Source organism: Mercenaria mercenaria, chromosome 4, assembly GCF_021730395.1.
Source record: "Mercenaria mercenaria strain notata chromosome 4, MADL_Memer_1, whole genome shotgun sequence".
Classification (NCBI taxonomy): domain Eukaryota; kingdom Metazoa; phylum Mollusca; class Bivalvia; order Venerida; family Veneridae; genus Mercenaria; species Mercenaria mercenaria.
This window is the reverse complement of record NC_069364.1, coordinates 63,943,070-63,967,885: the sequence shown is the minus strand read 5'-3', so window position 1 is coordinate 63,967,885 and position 24,816 is coordinate 63,943,070. Positions and strand designations below refer to the sequence as shown.

Here is a 24,816-nt window from a genome sequence, read left to right as displayed (position 1 = left end):
ATGAACTTTGGTATTCAATAAACATTTCTTGACACTGGCGTAAGTCGCCTTCAATCAATTTATTTTAATATTTTTGTTTTGATCTTATTACTGTGTGCTCGTGTTTACTTTTTTAACTATCTTAATGTATCTTAATGTACTTATTCTAACCAGGGTATTGTTACACTGCTTAATAAGAAATTGTAGCCTTTTCAAGCGCACTTAAAATATCATTGTGGGAATAGAGCGGAAGTTAGCCTTTTTTGAAAAACAAACAGTCCGGGTGGTCCATCGAACAATGCTGAATGTTTTTGAAAACTAGATATTCGCAACGGTAAAATGCTTGATTTACGTAATTGATTGATTGGTAAAAAGAATCAGTTTTCAAACATGCATTAGCTTTTAACAGGAATAAATGGAAAGGCTTTTTTGTTGTTACGTACACGGTTGGAAGACGTATGTTGAATATCTGACTGTAAACTTTAAATAAAATGATTAAGCACAAAATATCAACATAAAAAGGGGGAAATCCTATAAGAAAGGATATTCTGTATATAGTCTGGCTAGATATACAATCTTTTTAAATGTTGTCAAGCTGTGGGTGATTTTCATTCAGGAACTAAAATGAAGGGCAATCACTGGTTTTACAGACTGTCAGTACTACTTTTATTGTGTGATGTTTACACAGTCGTAAGCTGCAGCGTACACACAGCGCAGTTCTATGGAGAACCAAGTTTGAACAATAAAATATGTACTGAATCAGACAGGATGTTTCAAGTTTCCGCTAGAAGTAAGATATCTTGTTCCCAAATGTGCGATGTAAGCTCGGAATGCACGAGTTTATTTTACAACACTGCTACCAAGAGTTGCACGATCTGCAGAGGATCTACTAACGTAGAGGAACAGAGTGGCACCATCTTTCTCGCCAAGCACAGTAAGAATCTATTTCCCATGTAGAGGTGAAACGTTTTTGTTTTTTTGTTTTTTTCATCATACATAATATTAAAAAATAAATAGTAAACAACTAATGGAGAAGTAGTTAATACAACACTAATCTTGTAAATAGCTAAAATATGAGAATTTACGTTTACCTCAATGACATACAAATAGTTTTGTATGGGTTTGTAGAGGAATGACCATCATTTATGAAAAACTGTGTTGTTAAAGAAAGCTCTTTTGTACTCGCACTCTTGTTGTATAACTTCGAAACTCTAGACCTCCTTGATGGCCACCAAATTTTTGAAAATACTCTCCTTCGTATTCAACACATTACGCACGTATATTTTCAACATCTAAATAGTCTTAATGCTCTTAACTACGGGTATGTTAAGACACCTTGCGAAAACACTTTTTATGGACCGTTTCCTATATTTTTAACAGTTTACCTCAGCTGTTAGAAAAGGCCTAAAATTCACTATTTTGACCTTCTTTCGTTAGTGTTAATATTTCTGATATTTACGTCCAAATTGTCTTTATATCTTCTTTGTCTGATAAGGAGCATGCAGAAGCATATAAGCAATGATTTGTTTTATGATGTTTAATTCCAGGTAAGAGATTGTCTCACTATTGACTAATTTGTCATTTTAAAAAAGATTCGTCTTTGTTTCTTAGTTTTAAACTCCACTAATGCTTTCTTCGCATCAAACTCTTTTACAGGAGGATCCTCAAACTGAAATTTTTGATGGCTGAACTGAGAAGTTTGGAAAAAATCTGAAAATTGTGATTTCATTGACTTTCTAATTGTTATTTACATTATTGTCAATTATCTCGTTTTAAGTTGAGTTAGTTAGCTGTGGTACACCACCATCACCTGCTAATGTTAAGATAGACTACTCCGGAAGTGCTGTATACGGTGACCAAGCAACTTACACGTGCGACCCATGCAGTTATTCACCAGCAGGCGGCGTAGGCGTGATCACGTGTCAGGCGGATGGAACGTGGACTACACCGTCTTGTGCTCCAGGTAGGACTTGATAGATCTAATAAATGTCTAGTGTAGAACATATCATATATCTAGATCTATTACAAAGTCAACTGTATATACTCATAGTTTATAAGATTTGCATTCATATGAAACATATGAACTTGATAAAGTGGAACGTCAACACGTTCTCACGTTGACATCATGAAGTAATTTCATTATGGCGGATGAAAGGTTGCTGAAATTTTCAGATTGATTGTCAATTCTAACACGACCCGCAATAATTGCTATATAAAGATATAGCAAACAGCCTATATATGAATTTTCGATAAAATATGGTTGGCTAGTACCTTTCACTCCCTACGATTGTGACATAAGAGATTCTACTTTTGTTCCATAACATTTCAAAAACATAATAATTATAAAAAGTCGGGTTGACTTATGTGCATGTTTGATCTCTACCAGCGAATTAGCTCAGTTATGATTCAGCAGTGATGTCATAAAAGTATGACATAAAAAGCATGACGTCATAATGATGTTACGTCATACAAAAGTTAAGCTTGCAACACACAACAGCAACGTTTGGTCAAATAACAAAAGTTGATAACTCTGTTAATACAGGGAGGGTGATCACGTGACTTTTGTTTATGATCACATTGTGTCCACTTTAATGGCTGCCCCCATGTACAAGAAGGTTTTTTGTATTTTTCTTCAATTTATCATCATATTTGAACATATTTAACCGATCATGTTCCAGCCAACAACTTTCCGGTTCCAACGATGTATTATTTTGCTATGTGAGTGTTGCCGTTTTTCCATTTACCTTGCAGAGATTTTCGAAGCGGTGATTTTTCTCTTGAAAAAGTGTTGTCACATTGAGTCCCAAATTCAAAAAACACATTTTATACATCTTTACAGGTTTGTTTCTGGTAGAAATCGACCGAAAATGCACCTCAATCATGTATTTTCCTTCACATGCAACTTCTGAATGTTTATGCGTGTTTTCTACAACGTTCCAGGGATTCATGTCTGAATGGTTACATTACGTCATGGTCACATTGTGCCCGATAAATTTAGTAAATTGTGTACAGAGCAATTAATTCCAATCTTCTATATGATAGTGAGTCTTTTTAAGTGTTTTTGTGTTGAATTCAATAAAGGTATACATATAAGTACTAAACAGGTAGTCCAGCAGTACTTTCGGGCTTGTCACATAATTATTGGCTAAAAGAAAAAATAATTATTTGTTTTTAGATAAAGTGTCAATTTTTTTTCTCTGTAAGCTAGTTCCTGTTTTTACATCATTTTGGACCTTTAATTAACATTTTGTACCAGAGAAGTCTTTTTGTATTGATGGAAAAGTAAATGAACCTTTTTTACACTTATTCCTCTAAGTGTTAATAGATACGTTACCTTCATCAGATTCTGTTTAATTACTATGAAGTGAAAAAATGTGAAAAACATTATCTTTATTAACAATGTGCACCCATTACATACAACATTTATAATATGAAATTTTGATAAACAGTATCATCGGTTACTAGAAATCAATAACAAAATCCACATACATTATTGAATAATTGATGCATTATTTCACAATCAGCAATCGACTTTGTTATTTATCCTTACGGAAAATAAGAATTGCTGATAAACATTTCACCTACATGAAGAAATATAAAAGGAAGTAGAATTTAGATGTTGAAACGAGATACGTGAGGAACTGATACTTTAAAGATATTTTAAATTCGGAATGTATTCTGTGCTTTAGGGATGCAAAAGTGATGGAATTAACATCAGATATTCACTGAATAGACGCAATAAATGCCAGAAATGCGGAGTGTACACGAAAACGACAACTCTTAGTTGTACATGCAATTTTAGAATTTGATAGATATAAATGTATTATTGGTCAAAATCTTACAACACACATCACTTTTATAATCCTTCACTTTGGTGAAAAATCAAATTTTATATGTGTAGTTTTGAAAATAGAAAGCCTGTATGAGGTAAAAATCTACATGGGCGCTCTATGCTAGTTTAAAATACATTTTAAAGAGTATTTATTTAATGCTACTGAGAATTCCAAAAACGGATACGTTACTATCAAGCTCTTTTTAATATAGGACATTGTTTTGAGTATCATCTATAAATGAAATACAACATTTCATTTGACATATTCAGATCTTTGTGACAAAACCGTGTATGCATGTCTTACGTTTTCATTTCTACAAACTAAGCTTATGTTAACTAAGCCCTCAGGTTAAAGGAAGAAATAAAATTGAAGCCTACAGCAGGTCAGATAAGCTTGACAGCCTGGCATTTAATATAGTAACGTAAATTCTAGATCTTAATCACAAGTAGCAGCTTAAACATCGTTATATAGTATTATCAATATCACAGTTCAAGGTGTGATATTTATGCACTACGAATGCACACATTGATACACGAGGTATTTAGTAATATAACGTATCTGACACTATACAAAACAGATATACTTACTGCATAAAAATGTTATTTATTTATTTATCTATTTGGGTTTTACAGCGCACCAACACAGTATAGGTTATATGGCGCCAAACAGGTCTACACATTTTGGTTCCACATCTCATTTACATCGAAATAAAAACATGAGGTGTGGAAGCATAAAAATGTTAATAATTAAAAATATTAATAATGAAAAATGAAACCATACATGACTGCTTGATATAAGAATTAATTGCCTCAACGATTTTATACATTTTATTTTTGTTACAGATTTCGATATAAAATCCAAAGTTAACGTATCTGATTTTTAAGAACATTATAAATGGAGTCAATTTGTGTGCTTACAGACATACATGATGTCTAAGATCTCTCAGTTGGTATAGGCCGATCGGTAGCTATGATTACACTATGTTTTACAGAGGTCTCACAAAGGTCAGACTCAGATAATGAAAATTTGTTTGAGGTGTACAATTGTTTCTTAAACAGTCATTACATCCCTTCCATGATTATATCATATTAATTCCATCACTTATGTATTTCTAAAACGCAGAATTATGTGACATTCTGAATAATGTATCTGTTTATCACGTACTAGTTAGTATTTGGTTTCGCCACCTAAATTGTTCTTCCTTTTCAATTTCATATAAGTAAAGATAAAATATTTTATGTTAGTGAAATGCTTATCAGCAATTCCTCTGTTCTGTAAGGGAAAATAAAAAAGTCGATTGCTGATTGTGAAATCATGCATAAATCAACAATGTATGTGGATTTTGATATGTAACATTCTGTTTATCAAAATTTAAAATAATATTATAAATGTTGTATGTAAGGGGCACACATTATTAATAAAGATAAGATTTTCAAATTTGTTTCACTTCATAGTAATGGATCAGATGAAGGTAACGTATCTGATCAATGCTTTGGCGACAATATATATTTGAATACACAGACAATTAAAAATGTGTGCCAATGATGATGGATTTGGGGAGACTTGCATGAAAACAGTTTGAAAATGATGCCAAAAGATTCTAAATACAATGCAGAATAAGTTTAGTCAAGATTGTTGAGCGACACAAAATTAGGCAATTTTAACTCTTACGAAAAGTGTAAAAAGGTTCACTTACTTTTCAATAAATACAAAAGCCTTCTCGAAAATGGTACAAAATGTCAATTAAAGGTTCAAAATGATGTAAAAACAGGAACTAGCTTACAGAAAAAAAATATAAATGACACTTTACCTCGGAAAAAATGATTATTTTTTTCTTTTAGCCATGATGTGACAAGCCCGAAAGTATATATACTGCCTGCTGGACAACCTATTTAGTACTTTTATAATAGCTTTATTGAATTGCAACACTAAAGCAGTTTAAAAGACTCATTATCATATAGAAGATTGGAATTAATTGCTATGTACACAATTTACTAAATTTATTGGACACAATGTAACCATGACGTAATGTAACCATTCAGACATGAATCCCTGGAACGTTGTAGAAAACAGGCATAAGCATTCAGAAGTCACATGTGAAGGAAAATACATGATTGAGATGCATTTTCAGTTGATTTCCATCAATGAAGAACTTGTTTAGATGCATAAAATGTGTTTTATGGAATTTGGGACTCAATGTGACCACACTATTTCAAGAGAAAAATCACCGCTTCGAAAATCTCTGCAGGGTAAATGGAAAAACGGCAACACTCACATAGCAAAATAAGCCATCGTTAGAACCAGAAAGTTGTTGACTGGAACATGAAAGGTAAAATCAAATCAAATATGATTTAAAATTGAAGAAAAATACAAAAACCTACAAGTACATGGGGGCAGCCATTACGGTGGACACATTGTGATCATAAACAAAAGGCACGTGATCACCCGCCCTGTAATAGACAGTTTGCGAGCTGTTAGATTACTAGTTTATAAATATTTCTCAAAATTCTGTTTAAAAAAACAAGTTTCTAAAAGTTCCGTTGGCTATGCAACACTTTTTAACCATGGGGGTAAATTGTAACAGCATATGACCCGAATGACGCATTACGCTTGAAGCGTTGTTAGAATCGAAATAATAAACATGTTCCAATAATTTTATCAGTTAATAAAATATGGGCAGTCGTTCGGATACGAATAATTAACTCACTCGTGATTTAATTATTACGCATCCTAACCATATTAACTGATAAAATATAGGACCATACATATTATTTCTTAAGTAATGATGGCATTATTGATGAGAAAAGGAACACGATTTTATGCTTAATAGTTTGCGGAAAATATGTAAAATTAAACAGACAAATATGAAGCGAAAAGGCTAAATCTCTCGGGCAGTTATGACACTAGATGAACTATTATGACAAGAAGGCATAACCAAGCCGTATATTAACCTCTTAGTAACGGTCTTATAATGCAATCGAAAAATGCAGTTTCTGCCAATTTAAGATAGATAATGATAATAGATCTGTACGCAAAGACACTTACCTTAAACATATTAAAATAGCTTGTATAGTATTTGTGCAATAACACAAGTGATTCACAGGCTGGAAAAGGTTGATAATAGTAAAATACGGCAATTCAAACACAGATCAAATAATTGTAACATTTGTGCAGAATTTGAATGATTGTCAAACAATATATAAAAATAAGTCTCCATTTTAACTTTCATTATCAAAATGTGCTTAAGTCAATATTTACAATATGTGCAGAAAATGACCGTGCTTGGTTTATTTGCTGATCTTACAGTTTATTATGATGCTTTCAAAAATCAAGTTTGAATAAAATTCTACGAGGAATAAATGATATTACTCCACTGACCTCGGAGTGATGTATATAAATGTGAAGCATACAACTACACTTGATATTTACACGGGGGAGGAAGTGTCACACGAAGGATGGAGTTCTTCTGATAACCTGTCATGTTTTCTTCTGATACCTGTTACGGAGTTCCTGGAAAACGTTACAGAGTTCGTCTGATTTCTGAATGACGTGCCAATGAATCGTAGGAAAAAATGGTAATTATTTATCTTTAAATAGAGAGAATGGGTTGTAAAACTAAAGTTTGATGATCAAGGTTGCCTGATGTCTTGTGCTATGCGTCAGAAAAAAACTGTTTAGTCTAATAATCAGCGCCACTACTTTGAAAAGAAGACATTTTGAGTAAAATATCGAAATCGTTTGCTCATTCATACATATTATTCTTCTTATTCACGTTCTTCATCCGCAGCACATGCAATAGAATAATTTTAGTGCAAAGTTGCAAACAAATACCACTTTCTAACAATTTTATGCCCGATTTTCAAATGTTACGGAATTCCAGTGATAACTCTGAAGATGTCACAGAGTTCTTATGATAACTTATATTACTGCTAGGGTGTTTCTTGAGCTATGTTAAGATACTTTTTAGCTAATTTTATTATTTTAAAAGGGTGCTAACGATGTTCTAACGTAATATATTTATCCAAGGCACAGTATTGTGGTTATATAATGTACGGTATGAGTCTTTTGTAAAGTTTAAAACTATATGCAGAATGATGACATATATAGTAAAATACGAATAGTTAATAAATGCAGTAAATTGAATTTTTTGTTCTATATATGGATGTGCTAATGTTCGTGAACAACGATTTATTGGTTTCCGTTTTGATTGATCACTGAATTGAAATCAAATCCGTTATCTTTAATTTAGGGTACATCTATTTGCTACATTTGCAGAGGCTGTCTTTTTCTGAAGTGGTTGATCGGATTAATATGTATGACTGCTGTTGTCATTGCATGCAATTCAATTGCTTGTCTAATTATGCATATTCATACTATGGCCTTTACGTTAAGTTAATATGTGGTAGGTTGAAAAGGCCAATATGCTAGGTAAAGCTTTAGATAATTGTCCTTTGTTTCATGATGCGACAATCAGATACTGTCACAAAAGATTCCCGACACCGTTGTTAATATTCATCCTGAAAGGAAAGTCGCAATTACAACATTGAGGCCACGTGGCAAATTAAAACAGTCCCTTTAAAAGTAACATCTAGTCAGAATAACAAATATAACACTAAAAACTTATCATTGGAACTCAAAAACACACATACCGTACATTATATAACCACAATACTGTGCCTTGGATAAATATATTACGCTAGAACATCGTTAACATCCTTTTAAAATAATAAAATTAGCTAAAAAGTATCTTAACTTAGCTCAAAAAAACACCCTGGCAGTAATATAAGTTATCATGAGAACTCTGTGACATCTTCAGAGTTATCACCGGAATTCCGTAACATTTGAAAAATCGGGCATTAAATTGTTAGAAAGTGGTTTATGTTTGCAACTTTGCACTAAAATTATTCTGTTGCATGTGCTGCGGATGAAGAACGTGAATAAGAAGAATAATATGTATGAATGAGCAAACGATTTCGATATTTTACTCAAAATGTCTTCTTTTCAAAGTAGTGGCGCTGATTATTAGACTAAACAGTTTTTTTTCTGACGCACAGCACATGACATCAGGCAACCTTGATCATCAAACTTTAGTTTTACACCCCATTCTCTCTATTTAAAGATAAATAATTACCATTTTTTCCTAGGATTCCTTGGCACGTCATTCAGAAATCAGACGAACTCTGTAACGTTTTCCAGGAACTCCGTAACAGTTATCAGAAGAAAACATGACAGGTTATCAGAAGAACTCCATCCTTCGTGTGACACTTCCTCCCCCGTGATTATATTGACACAAGAAAACAGATAGATCCAAGGGGAAGAACTCTGTTAGGCTTAGACAAAAAGCTTACGCTGTGCCGGGGTACTTTCAATGATATAAAATGAAAGTTGCAAATATTTCTTGCTCTCTATTTTTGTTTGTGAATATGTGGACAGATGTGCAAAAGACCGACTGACGTTATGTCAAACTCTGTATGAGGGGGTGAAGATGACATGTAATGGATTAGTATTGGGCAAATTTCTAGTATTTGATCGTTAAACATTACCTAATCATTTTGTGTACATATATCAGATTCTGATAAGCAATATGTTCATAGCTTTGCTTCTTTTTATAAAGAAATAAAGAAAGTAAAAAAGCCTAGAGTAGCCGAGTGGATGCTTTTTTTCTATGGATATCTATTACCCAAAGGAAAATAGATGTTTGTTTCAAAAGGGTGGGTTAGAGATATGGTAAGTCAAAATGTGGTACCAGGTTAGGATATGGTAAAATTACTTATGTATCTAGCCACATTTATGATTACACTATACCTAGCTGTCCGCAATCAGAGGTTTGTATAATTCCCATATTTTGTCAAAATTCTTTAAGGTGAATGTTTTCAGGGCATTTAGTTTCTCTGTGCTGATTAGTGTAGTAAGTTTTTTTTTATATTTCTACATTTGGGAGAGAAGATTTGACTGATATATATGTGAAAGTTAATTGTCAACATTATGGCATTCAATGCATTGTTTGATCCCCTAAATCCAAATAATACATTTTCCTTTGCCCAATCAAAGATATTAATATTTCATTTTTAAGTAATAAAATCTCTTGACATTTTATATAAAAGTTCGAGTTGGTTCACATTCCCAAAATAAGTGTTCTATAGTCTCTGGGAGACTCCCACAGAAATTACACAACTTGTTATCTCGAAGACCTATTTTTGACAATAAGTGATTTGTAACGATTATTCTGTGATTTATTCTAACTGTGAAACCATCGTAATTTAGAGTCCCTTGTGTTGTTTATATTGAACTCTGAGTTCCATTTTCTTTGGGAAGTCTGACAGAGATATTATTTAGCAATACATGTATATAGTCCAGATTACACTGCAGTCTTTTTTAGAGTTATTTAGTTTGATTATAAATGGCTGACGAGACTGCTTCACTTGATTTATCGGTTTTTCTAAACCATATTGTACTGATCTGTCCAGAAAGCCTTAAAAGCAGCAGCTGTAAACCCGGAACTACCAGATGAAGATGCATTTGACATTCCTTTTGGACTATTTAACATTTCTTTATATGTAAGTTTTCCTTCTAAAGACATTTTTCTCCTAAGGTTAGCTTTTTCAAATTGATATCATTGAACAAATTATTTAAATCAGCATCTATTGTGGCTTCAAACGCATAAAGCTGCTTATAATGTGTTTCTGTTTCTTGTAAACTTTGGTCTTGTGAATTTAAGAGAGCAACTGGCTTTGAATATAATGAGGGTGAAATGTCTATTTTCTAAAGTACAGAAATAGTTTGTTGGTTTTTCTTCCTCTAGAATCCACTTTGCTTTTGATCTAATGAATGATCCCTGTAGTTTTAACTTTCCTCAATCTTAGTAATTCATTATTTTTCTTCCAATAAAACTTCGTTTCCTGACAACTGCAAACTCAATTTCTTTAATAAGTTCTTGTTCCCTATTAATATTTTGTTGTTTTATTTCTTTGCTGAGGCATATGCAATGGTTTTACCTCTAATAAGCATTAGCAACGTTTCAAAAATAGCTAATCATCAATGTTTAAAGTCAAATCATTGTCACTTATTTTATTTTATTTAGAGGACGATTACCTTGTTGAACCTCTAAACAATAGACATATTTGTGCCTTAAATTAGGTTTTCTATTTGTCTTACATATTCGATGTCTTTAAGAAGAGAGTTATTAAACTTATAGTAGAAGTTTCCTTTTGTAAATTTACCAATATAGATTTCAAGCACCACTAAAGATCATGGCTTTTTTCTACATCAGTAAATAAATCACTAGAAATTAAAAAGTAATCAAGTCTGGCTTTCTTTACTGGATGTATATTAAGTCTTGTTCTATTATCGTCTCTCGTATAGAATTTCTCTAGTTTGAAGGAGTCTTTATCTGGATTTAGCACTAAGTTATAATCGCCAACAATAATGTAAGTATGTTCAATTTGTGAAGTCTATCTTTCAATATTATAAAAAAAGTTTGGAACGTCTTGATTTGGACAATATAAGCATATCAAGGTAAATAATTTGTTAGCTATTTTACATGTCAAACTTAAGAAGTTACCATTTTCGTCTTTTTCAATTTTTTCATGTTTAAAATCAAAATTATTATTTATTAGCAACGCCTCTGGACTGGCTACAGAAGCAGCTATAGTAACTCTCGTACCCCCATTGACTTTTATTTATCTGTAAAGTAGGTATCTTGCAAACAATAGATATTATAGTTTTTACCCTTCAAATTGTTAAGGACATCTTTACGTTTTACCCTATCCCCTAAACCTTGAACATTTATAGATGCGAATTTTATGACAATAGACATTTAAGCCTGAAAATTATTAATAACTGTTTTAAAACCTCTTCAGCAGACAACAATGTAACTGTAAACACTCCGCCTGGTTCCATCCTACCACTCCATCAATCACCTCCACACCAAACATTACCACTCTTGAGATCTGTATAGCAAAAACATAAGGTAAAAAGGAAAACTGAAAGAAAAATGTAAGTGTCATTAAATGATACCTTAACCTTTACCCAGCTAAATTTCTAAAACTGACAGGCTCATCATTCAATTTGGGCAGTATCATTTATTATTTGAAGGGGTTTTCACTGAAAATTTACTGACTGAATAGCGAACAGTGCAGCCATGATCGGCCTGCACGGACGAGCAGGCTGATCTTGGTCTGCACTGGTTGCAAAGGCAGAATCACTTGCCACCAGCCGGCTAAAGGTTAAGTGATGCAGAAAGAAGGAATATGTGCATTATATTCATGCTTAGACTTGGAACCGCACTACATTTTGTATTTCATTATGTAAAATTGTAAAGAAGCAGGACTTAACTTATATTTTACTTGCTAGTCTACAGAACCGGGAGGCTGACAGAATATTTTAGCAAGTTCAGCTCTTGTATAATCTACAAACTGTTAATAGCTTCTATACATTGCTATCTTCGTAACTATTTGATAAACGACATTGTGTCTGAAGTCATTAGTCCTCCACCTCTGATAATTCATGTGGGGAAGTTGGCAGTTACTTGCGGAGAACAGGTTTGTACTGGTACAGAATCCAGGAACACTGGTTAGGTTAACTGCCCGCCATAAAACGGCGTTAAACCCAAAACAAACAAACAAACTATCTCTATACTGTAAACTTAAGATATATTCAGGAGGATAAAAAAATGATAAATATACATTTTCATGAACACAATGCTATAATGTACATGTCTATATTGCAAAAGTGATTACACGTATTCATTTAATTGATAATTTTACATTAACTGATAATTTTACATATGCATTACCAGTGTGTTCATGAAAATATACTATCAGATAAACATATTCAGGGGATAAATTTACCATGAGGCCTGTACATTATATTAACAAGGGAGTGTGTACTGTACTGAACTGTACTTTACTGTACTGTACTGTACTGTACTGTACTGTACTGTACATTCCGTGTTTACACTTAAATTCAGTTAAATTATAAATTTATATCAATTAATAATTTTACATATGTATTACCAGTACACCGACAGTCAAGTATGAAAAAGTCATATGTTTTTTAACCTTGCCCTATAAATTTGCAAATTTATCAAATTTAAGATTTAATTAAGCCTACAGTACAGTAGATGATCCTGATTTATAAATCAGGTAGACTCTGCAATACCGTACAATAGTCAGTAAATAGATTGATTAATGCATTATTAATTACCTAATTTGATATGCAGTACAGTGAATTACATTTACTTAGCGTAAACCTAATTAAAAATACCGCGTTATTTTGTTTGTCATATTTGTACTACATATTACAAAGATGATCATTTAAATTCATAGTTAATTCAACGCCGGGACTGTCTGATTTGATCAACTGTAGTTTTATTATGTTAACATACAGTTCAAAGCTGTGTTTTCTTCTTAGTTTGCTATACTGTCTTGTCTACTGACCATATTATCTTGTCAAACGGACATCTCATTATGTTAACGTACAGTACTTACTTGTTACAAGCTGTGTTATTTTGTCTGTTTCCTATATACTGTCTTGTCTACCGACCATATTATCTTGTCAATTTGACGTACCATTATGCTAACGTACAGCATTAACTTATTCGATACCATATTAACTTGTTTAACGCAATGTTGTTGTTGTTAACACAGTGTAGTGACGTCATCAGTCCGTCTCTGTTGTGAGTATGAATAGAGTGCGAGATGGAGTCCATTTCGCGAGATGGACTTTTCGTCTACGAAATAAGCTTTTATTTTCTTAATTGTGACATTAATTGCAATGTTATCTGTATTTTCTTAAATATATATGAAAGATAAGAGGTAATACTAAATGTTGGTCACTTTTGATAACATATTTATCTAATTTATAACCAAAATATTGCAATTTATTAAGACCGCGTCCTTGGCAATGGAGAGTTTCATGCAAAACTTCTATGAAATGGACATTTATATACTGAATTGTGTGTTTGATTTCAATGATATCGGTATTTTCTTTAAAAAATGTCCATTTTGTAGGACGTGGTCTTAATAAAGTGTAGCACTTCGGTTATTTAGATAAATATATCCTTAAAATGACCAACATGTAAGTTTGTCTCTTATTGAATATATCTATTTAAGAAATTACAGATATCTTTGAAATTAATGCCACGATTTAAAAATAAAAGTCCATTTCGTAGAAGTTCTTGCAAGAAAATGCCCATTTCGTAGGATGCGGTCTTAACAAATCGTAAGATTTCAGAAAAAAGAATGGATAAGTATATTGAAAATGACCAGCATGTAGGTTTAACACTTATCTTCCATATTTATTTAAGAAAATACAGATTTCATTCAAATTAAAGCCGTAATTTTAAGTAACAAAATCCTTTTCGTAGACGGAAAGTCCATTTCGTGAAATGGAGGCCATTTCGCACTCTATCGAGACGGACTGATGACGTCACCACATTATATAGCTGCATCATACCGTACTGTGTCACAACAATAACATTGCGCCGAACAAGTTAATATGGTATCGAACAAGTTAAAGCTGTATGTTATCATAATGGTATTTTAAATTGACAAGATAATATGGTCGGTAGACAATACAGTATAGTAAATAGACAAAATAACACAGAATTAAACAAGTTATTACTGTATGTTAACATAATAGTACGTCAAATTGACAAGATAATATGGTCGGTAAGCAAGACAGAATAGCAAACGGACAAAATAGCACAGCTTTAAACAAGTTAACACTTATGTAAACATAATGACATTTCATTTGGACAAGATAATATGGTCTGTAGACAAGACAGTATAGCAAACGAACAAAATAACACAGCTTTAAATAAGTAAATACTGTAAGTTAATATAATGGCATGTCCGTTTGACATAATAATATGGTCAGTAAACAACCGGACAGTATAGCAAACAGACAAAATAACACAGCTTTATATAAGTTAATACTCCGTGTAAATATAATGGCGTGTCCGTTTGACAAGATAAAATGGTCAGTAGACAAGACAGTATAGCAAACGGACAAAATAACACAGCTTTAAATAAGTTAATACTGTAAGTTAACATAATGGCATGTCCGTTTGACATGATAATATGGTGAGTAGACAAGACAGTACAGCAAACAGACAAAATAGTACAGCTTTAAACAAGTTAACACTTACGTAAACATAATGACATTTCATTTTGACAAGATAATATGGTCGGCAGACAATACAGTATAGCAAATAGACAAAATAACACAGAATTAAACAAGTTGTTACTGTATGTTAACATAATAGTTCGTCAAATTGACAAGATAACATGGTCGGTAAGCAAGACAGAATAGCAAACGGACAAAATAGCACAGCTTTAAACAAGTTAACACTTATGTAAACATAATGACATTTCATTTTGACAAGATAATATGGTCTGTAGACAAGACAGAATAGCAAACGGACAAAATAGCACAGCTTTAAACAAGTTAACACTTACGTAAACATAATGACATTTCATTTTGACAAGATAATATGGTCAGTAGGCAAAACAGTGTAGCAAACAGACAAAATAACACAGCTTTTAACAAGTTAATATTGCATGCAAACATAATGATATGTCCATTTGACAAGATAATATGGTCAGCAGGCAAGACAGTACAGCAAACTAACATGAAAACACAGCTTTAAACAAGTTAATACTGTATATTAATATAATAAAACTACAGTTGATCACATCAGACAGTCACGGCGTTCCATAGTTAATACCACCGCTCATGCTTACTGGCAAGGATCATGACAGTGTCTAAAATTGCAACTGGAGCAGCTCCGGATATTTTGAAGAGTATAACCTGTTTTCATATATCAACCTATGTAACTTTACCCTGGAAAGTATGTGCTTCAGTAGCTCGATCGTTCTGGCACGATATTTGTTCCACACTAGTATTCAAACTCTTACCTTATCCAAACTGTTACATATGTGAACAAATCGCATATTCAAACCGTGTGCAAAGCTGTTAATATCATTATTTATTCAGTTATTCATTTAGATGTTTATTTGATATCAACTACAGTGTGAAGATTGCATAGGTAATGCAAATACTCATCTATTAAGAGTATAATAGTCTTATGTTATTATCGTGTTTGAAATCTTTGTCAGTTTTTAATTTAATGCATGACTTTTGTATCCGAATTTTAAAGGTTTTTGATAAATGCATCTACCGTCAGTATTTCAAGTTTTCTCACGGGAAATGTAACTTTTTTTCTAATTAACGTATACAAAATTCTGATAATGGCAAACACAAATTCTAACTGCTTAAATTGCTGAATGATATTTTGGTATTTGGATTTGGATATAGAGTGATGGCAACCATTAAAAAGTCTTTAATATCACACCAAGAGTGTTGTATTCAGCGAAACGTTTTTACTGTTTACTTACTCCAGACATTGTCTGGTCATTTTGTTCTCTTGATTTGCCGACAAAACACATATCATTTGAAACTTGAACAGCAGAGTGATACAGGTGTCCTTATTTTGTGCAAACAATTTTCCAACATGCCCAGCTTGAGTACATCGAGGTTCAATGGACATTTATATTGCTGTGTTGATATATTTAGAAAACGAGCGCTCGGTCGTTGCCATAGAAACGTGCATGCACAAAAGATTTGTTTGGTATAACGACGCACCGACACAAATTCAGGTCATATAGATACTTTCTAACTTTGATGGTGGAGAAGACCCAGGTGCTCCTCCGTGCGTTATTTCATCACAGGCGGCCACCTAGGTACCTCGGTGGAACCACCGGCCTTCCGTAAGCCAGTTGGATGGCTTCTTCACATGCTATGCGCAATGGAAGCTTCTTTTCTTGACAGAGTATTGCAACTTGGAGTTTGTGGTAAAATGATTCCCCCGAGGTGGTTCTCAAAATCTTAAACATTCAATATGTATACATATCTATTAAATGTAAATCATTAACTAGCTTATTTTTGTACTAGTAATAGATATTTATACTATGTTTAGTTATACATGCATTTTGTCTTATTTTAAAACTACTGCATATAGTACTGTTAATTGTATGTTTACATAAACTATAAACAGTAGCTGTTCATATTTAGTCCACGGCCATTCGTAATCCTGCTCGAAAGTAGTTGAGAAATATAGCCACATATACCAAATTGTTCCTTGGTCCAAGACAAAAATAATATGTATGTATCTCTTTTGGGGACTGCGACTGGATCCGGAAATGACGTCATCAATATGGCGACCGTTTACGAAAATAATACTGCTGAATAATGATTGAAAATGTTAGTAAAATTGCTTATAATATCGGATATGATGTTAATAAACAACCCAATTGGGCATTTCAAATATATTATATTTGCACTTTCTCAGTAGAAAGTATATTTAAGTTATTTTAATTGTTTTTTGTACCCCACCCACCTAATTTACAATGCTTTTTTACATGTCGCTTCTACTTCTTGAAATAAAATATTTTCGACTAATCTTATGGCGTTGAATCCGAAATAAGATTATTTCCAAACGTTACAAGAAATATAACATACAATAAGGGAAAATATGTTATTAATATCTGGTTTTAATCAGTACCTAGAAGGAAAGGATTTTGTCAAAAATGCAATACAAATCAATGTCGGCACAAGTAATTGTCTATGCTGTTATTATTAGAACATGTGCCTATTACATGCATTGTTTGCAATTATTATTTAAACACGATTTAAGTACAATATCAAGACGACTATGCCGGTGGAAATTTAACAGATATTTTGTTAAAGTTAGATTCATAATGAGTCGACTCAATTACTGAGAATTACTGGTTAATTACTGGTTAATCATATGCATTCAAACTTGACATCAACACTGAAAGCGTTTTACTTAATTCGTCTTCAGCTCCGCGATAACAAAAGTATCAATAAACAATATTATTTATTCATTTAAACATTTATTATGGGCTTTCCGTAATTATGTTTAGCTAATTGCAGGAGGAGGGGCATCAGGGGCAGGGGATAATCACTTCATTTTCTTTCTTTCATCATTCTTTCTCTGAAACTGAAAATATTTCTCAACAGATCCCATTTGTGATAAACTCTGATTCATGTTAATGCAACGTATATTTGAACCGTAAAACTTTGCAGCAATGCATGTATAGGTTAGAAGATGATAAATACCTGAACGAACTAAAGCCAATAGACAGAAAGCTTAAAACTTAAAATAAAGGAACGTAGTGCGGCAAAGCCTTGGAACGGTCAGTTGCAAAACAATGCTGGTGTGCTTAAACAGTAGTTTGGCAATAATGCTCACACTCTATATCTCCACCATATTCCAATGTTATAGAACATTATACGTTAACTTAATCCCCCGACTGCTGAGTGTCTTACTCACGCAAGGGAAACTGAGGACACGCTATTAATTGAAACACAAAAATGATCGAATAAATATCTACATTAAATATGTAAATAGCCTCTGGTCTTAGTATTATGAAGTTCGTTAAATATCATTATAATATAATTCAGCTTAAGCTGGTGCTAAAGGGCATTAGAATTTTTTCACCTTTCTTAACCTCTCAGGAACAAATTTAGTCAAACCAAGTCTTCTATTATCTTGATTATTTGCGTTCTATACTTTCAAGGGATCTTCTTAAAGCTTTTAACAAATCACTTGCGCATGTTCTCCATGCCGTTACAGAAAGCAGAATACCAGCAGAACATTATTAAGGATCCGACAAATCAGGAAAGTAGAAAAATATCAAAGCAGTTCAGTCCCAATGGCCGTTAATAACCACCAGTCATGGCGTGGTCCATCTCTTTCGTTGGTCACGATCAAAGAGGAAAATGTAGCATCCAGCTGACACACTTAGTAATAGAAGTGTTTTAAAATTGCTATTAAGCTTTAAAAAAATAATAATAACCCACACAAGTCTGAATTACAATCGTAAAATTGTAAAATTTAGTAGAATGTTCTTGCACTTGATAATAGCAGTATATCTGCAAAAGGACATATTGATAACTTTCACCGAATTCTTGAAAGTCGCTCTTGCAAATATATGAAGATTATATAAAAGTTAAGGAAAGTGTATTTATTAAACGTCGCATATAACCGACAAACAACATGACCTACGGCTGATTGTGACAAACTGGGTATCTAGTAACAAATAGTTATCTAAGCTGATATATTACAGAAGATTGTATGGGGAACATCCCCATCTGAATAGAGAAAAATTCTAGTAAATAAACTTGAAAGTGTAAATCAATTTAAGATATGGAGATATATCAATCCCAAGCGATGCAGTATTGTAGTCTTTGAATTGTTAGTTTCATTTAATAACTACACCTCTCTGACATATAAAAAATGTCAACTATTCGAGCAACAACTGATTGTTTGTATTTGAAAACGTCATCAAGAATGCGTAAATTGTTTTTCATATAGTAGCCACACATAACTGTGTGTAACGTTTTCTAAATCATACGACAAGCTAGGCAGAAGTAGTTCTCATGGATTACTTATCATCTCTCGAAAAACTGCATTCCCTTACCGGACATCGTTTAATAAGGAGATGCTTTGACAAACTGCCTCACATGCTCACATGGAAATTATTTTTAGCAATGTTACAGGCAGGAAAATGCTTAACTGAAATTAAATACACAAGAAAAGGAGTTTAATTAAAGCAGTTTGTTATTCATTGGATTATTTGGTAAATAGGTATAAAGAGTAAAGGAATCATATGATACGACGGAACAGCACACCCTGTAATTGCTGGATTTAAATTTTTCTTGGAATGTATTTTTCAGAATCTGCATATACTGTGTCGCATTATATTTTTTTCACATGAGGTAAATATCAGTTCGACATGAATTTATACGATTTAATAAATTATAAGTAGTACATGTATTAGAGATTAAATTATCTATGAAACGAACATAATCTAATTGTATATATAATTAAGGAATCAAAAATAGTATTGCTGATCATATATGCGAGCTTTGTTTGAAAATACAAATGAAGGGATGCGATTAGTGACCAAATCTTGTTCATTGAAAGGACTAAATGTGTAGTTTTTTAATATTTTAAATTTTCTTCTGTAAAACGTAAATATACTGTAGCGCTAAACGAAGATGACATCATAGACCACTAGTATGCTGGACTAAAACATTCTTAGAGAAATCTTCTGATGATTCCTTTTTGTCACCTGTATTTATCCAGCAGCCTACGATTTTTTATTTTCTCTTAAGCCGCCATATTTATGACGTCATAACTTTTTCCAGTCGCGTGGCTGGAAAGAGATACATGGGAAATTACAATAACTCACTTCAATCTACAATGTGGTACAGGTCTCTATATTTCTCAATATTTTTCTCACGGCGGCCCATATTCCAACAATTTGACATGCAATAATTTTCATGAGAAATGGTCTGTAGATTGTATCCGCTCGTATCTTGTTCGAAACCCGCACGAGGTGTCAGAAGAGTAAGCCATCAAGCTGGCTTTGTGAACAATTCATGGCTTTATCCAGGTACAAGTTCATGACTAAAGTTATGTCCAAAGGAGGCACCCGAGGTCCTCCTTCCAACATTAAACACTGTTAAAAGCTGGATAGTTCTTTTGAGACACAAACACTAACTTGTAAAAAATATTGCAAGTTTACTTTAATTGATCAGCTTATACTAAATCAGTGTTTACTTACATATTTTCCACGGCATTAATACGTTTGCTTTACTTTCATTGTTCGAATGTTTCCACTTGGGCATTTTGGTTCTTGTGAGACATATCTATGCGAATTTGTTTCTATAGAAAACTTTAACCAAGGGATGCCAAATATATACATGTGTAATCAAGATCATACGGTATGTTTGTGAAAACCTTTGCAAGTTCAATTAAAAATATACGATATTTGAAATAATAAATATAATATTACACCAGTTATTATACAACCGATGGGACGTATTATGTTATGACGCCGGTGTCCGCCCGTCAGTCCGTCCGTCCGTCCATTAGCAATTCCGTGTCCGCTCTGTATCTTTTGAATCCCTTGAAGGATTTCAAAGACACAAATGTTCACTTCGTGACGACGTGCAAAGCGCATGTTTTGAATGGTTCACTTCAAAGTCAAGGTGACACTTAATGGTCAAAGGTCATATGACTTAGTTTCGTGTCCGCTCTGTAACTCTTGAACCCCTAGAAGGAATTCGAGGAAACTTGACACAATTGTTCACAAAATCAAGACGACGTTCAGAGTGCATGCCTTGGAAGGCTCGCTTTAAGGTCAAGGGCACGCTTAGGCGTTTAAGGTCATATGACTTTGTTTCGTGTCCACTCTGTAACTCTTGAACTGCTTGAAGAATTAAAAAAAATCTTGAACTGCTAGAAGGACTTTAAAGAAACTTGGCAAAATTGTTCACCACATCGAGACGACGTGCAGAGCGCATGTTTCGGATAGCTCGCTTCAAGGTCAATGTAACACTTAGGGGTCAAAGGTCATACCTTCGGGCGTATATAGTTCCGCATTGCGTTGCTCATGTTATGTATGTACTCACTATTCGAGGATTGTTCACTTCTATGCTATCGTATTACAGATCAAGGCACTGTTATAATAACCCTGTTGTATTGTTGATGCATACACGCAGTCTGGTCAGGATCCATGCTGTTCGCTAACAGTTTCTCTAATTGCAATAGGCTTTGAAAGCGAACAGTATGGATCCTGACCTGGATCCATGCTGGTCGCAAATACACTATGTTGGCTTTCTCATTGTGCGGTTCAAATGATGTACATGTTCCGATTTTTTTATTATTTTTTTTTTTTTTTGGTATTATTGATCTTCCATTACATAAATGGCATCTATTTCGGATGTCACCATTCATGTAAAAGAAATAGCTTTGTTTGACAAATCAGCAAGGAAAGAAATTTGTCAAATTTCTTCATACCTGTAAACGTTATACATGTATATGCATCAGCAATACAAAAGGGTTATTATAACAGTGCCTTCATCTGTAATGCTGTATTCAGCTAGAGTGGATTTTGGCAGGCCTGGATACCACGAGCAAAAGCACAATGTTGGTTTTCTCATGTTGCGGCTCAAATTATTTTCTTTTATTTGAAAAGCTGCTGATGTAGGATTTCTACCCAGTATGTATATACTTTTTAACAACTTGTAATATTATTATGTAAATGATGATATATCGTCCTTTCAAATATTCTCATTTTAAATCATATTAAACTCTCCTGTCATGCTGTTGAATATGGTAGACCGAGCGTTTCTTTATTGTATACTGCTATTCGAGTTTAACATCTAACATTTTTGTTGTCCCTGCACGTATCATTTAATGTAGTCCTACTTTTAACTTCTTAAGGTCAAGCTTAGTATTAGTTTTATTGGCTTTTATAATCATGTTCTCTTTTTTAGCTCACCTGAGCAATGTGAGTTTTTCTGATCGCTCGATGTCCGGCGTCCGTCGTCTGTCTGTCGTCTGTCATCTGTCTGTCAACATTTAGCTGTGTATGCGATAGAGGCTGTATTTTTCAACTGATCTTCATGAAATTTGGTCAGAATGATTATCTTGATGAAATCTAGGCCGAGTTTGAAAATGGGTCAACTGGGGTCAAAAACTAGGTCACTAGGTCAAATCAAAGAAAAACCTTGTGTATGCGATAGAGGCTGTATGTTTCAACTGATCTTCATGAAGTTTAGTCAGAATGATTATCTTGATAAAATCTAGACTGAGTTTGAAAATGGGTTATCTGGGATCAAAAACTAGGTCACTAGCTCAAATCAAAGAAAAACATTGTGTATGCGATAGAGGCTGTATTTTTCAATTAATCTTCATGAGTTTTGGTCAAAATGATAATATTGATGAAATCTAGGCTGAGTTTAAAAATGGATTATCTTGGGTTTAAAACTAGGTCACTAGGTCAAATCAAAGGAAAACATTGTGTATGCAATAGAGGCTGCATTTTTCAGTTGATCTTCCTGAAATTAAGTCAGAATGATTGCCTTGATAAAATCTAGATATAATTTAAATATGGGTCATCTGGAATTAAAAAGTAGGTCACTAGGTAAAATCAAAGAAAACCCTCGTGTATGCGATAGAGACTGTATTTTTCAACAGATCTTCATAAAATTTTTTTTCAAAATGATAGCCTTGATGAAATCTATGTCATGTTCGAATATGGGTCATCTGGGAATAAAAACTAGGTCACTAGGTCAAATTAAAAAAATACTTGTTTATAATTAAGATTTTTGCTCCAATTTTAATTATAATTGGTCAGTATTTTTTTTCATGAAATCACTAGGTAAAACATGTTTACACAGTTATGGTGTATTATGGTGTGTTTCTCAGGTGAGCGACCTAGGGCCATCTTGGCCCTCTTGTTTTCAATCTTATTTTACTAGATTTTAGTTTGTTTTATATTATTATTGTCAAAACTGTTCTAGTTGTGATCTACTAGTATGCTTTTAGGGCAAGAATGAAAAGAACACTTCAATATTAGTCCGTTCATCGGTTAGATTTTGTTAAAACCGATGATAAACTGTGTACTGATACGATAGGTTAAATATCTAGGAAGGGTATAACGCCCTTCAGAAGATATTTTGAACGTTCTTTCTTCTTTATGTTTACAGATGGTCGGCCTATACCTGATGGATCTAAAGGTAAATATTATTTCCCTCCTACCGCTTAGCTTGGAATTGCGGCAATTGTCGGCAAGTTCAAGTGAACTAACTAAATACTGAGAAAACCTGACTGTTTGTTCCAGAAAATACTACCCTACAGTTTCTGACAAGAAGATTTTAAAAGATTTTCCTTTCGGTTGCCATGGTAACCACAGTTCTGCATGGATTTCAATTCTTTGAGCAATTTTTGAAAGCAAGCCGCCTAGGATCATTCTTGTGAAGTTTGGTGTAAATCTGCCCAGAGGTTTTGAAGAAGAAGATTTTTTTAGAAATTGTCGACACACGACGCACGACGGACATCGAGCGGTCACAAAAGCTCACCTTGAGCCTTTGGCTCAAGTGAACTAAAAAGTCCGTCAGTATGGAAGGGTTTTTGGTGTCGGATCATTGAAGTAAAATACTATTATTAGCGTTCCGTTCCAGTAATTTACCTTACCTTTTTACCTATGTCACAGGTGATATGTTCTTGTACATTACTTACTCATTGACATCAACCAGCCTTCTATTTTAATACACTTCTTTACCGTGTGAACTGTGTCATTTTCACCTACACTACCTAGCGGAATGTTCCATTTTGTTTACTTAACTTTGTGACTTATAATTGTAGACAACCTGGCTGTGCACACTAACGACCTATTCTAGGCTAACATGTCTTAACATTTAGAACCCTATCAAACTGTTTTGCTTCATAAGGTAAAATCCAATCAAGAAATTTGCGACTATAATTAGCATGTGTCATATACATGTATTCTTCTACATGTTACTGCAGTATGTCTTTTTTTATAGGATGTGTTTCCACTCACGGCCAGCGTTGCCTAGGGTCATCTTTATTACCTCATGTATATAATGCACTGAGATCAGATGGAAGAATTGGTAATTGCTGGTGTGGGAGACTTTGTTGCCTCGAAAACTTTGGATGTTGTTTTGATGTCGACTGCTAAACAGTATATTTAAATTGCTGCCACATAGAATGGACAACAAAGAGTGCATACCCCAGTACAACAGTACCTATTTTCCTCAACGAAGCTACTTGTTATTCTCATTTTCTTTCTGTGTTAGTATTAAACTTTGATCATAAATCTAGTTTCTGGCCTCCTTTTTCTGGAATGTTGGAGTGGACAAGGAGGATATTTCATGGAGTCAAGAAAAATCTTTCTTTGATTATATTGTAACTTTTTTTATAACTGGCCGTAGGGAAAAATCGAGACAACTTTTCTGTGGTACAATATGCATGTTACATCCAGTTTTTAGGTGTATCTTCACCAGGTAAAGAGTTTCTTGTAGACTTGTATTATATAGATTTTTGTAGGATTAATTTCCCTTTGCTGTTACCATAAATAACTTATATGATAACTTTTTTATAATT

At 33.3% G+C, this 24,816-nt stretch overlaps 1 protein-coding gene across 1 annotated transcript; it reads left to right on the top strand.

Annotated features, from left to right (window-relative positions):
- The first annotated feature begins 516 nt into the window (after positions 1–516).
- LOC123553431 (uncharacterized) lies at positions 517–24,668 on the top strand. Its single transcript, XM_045343144.2, has 4 exons — positions 517–913; positions 1,757–1,942; positions 23,400–23,429; positions 24,237–24,668. Exons 1-4 carry the CDS (start codon positions 604–606, stop codon positions 24,389–24,391), a joined length of 681 nt encoding a protein of 226 aa, XP_045199079.2. The 5' UTR covers positions 517–603; the 3' UTR covers positions 24,392–24,668.
- Positions 24,669–24,816: the final 148 nt, after the last annotated feature.

Coding starts and splice junctions, on each gene's coding strand:
- LOC123553431 (XM_045343144.2), top strand. CDS start 604: ATGAAGGGCAATCACTGGTTTTACAGACTGTCAGTACTACTTTTATTG. Junction 1,943..23,399: donor TACACCGTCTTGTGCTCCAG/GTAGGACTTGAT, acceptor TTATGTTTACAG/ATGGTCGGCCTATACCTGAT. Junction 23,430..24,236: donor TATACCTGATGGATCTAAAG/GTAAATATTATT, acceptor CTTTTTTTATAG/GATGTGTTTCCACTCACGGC.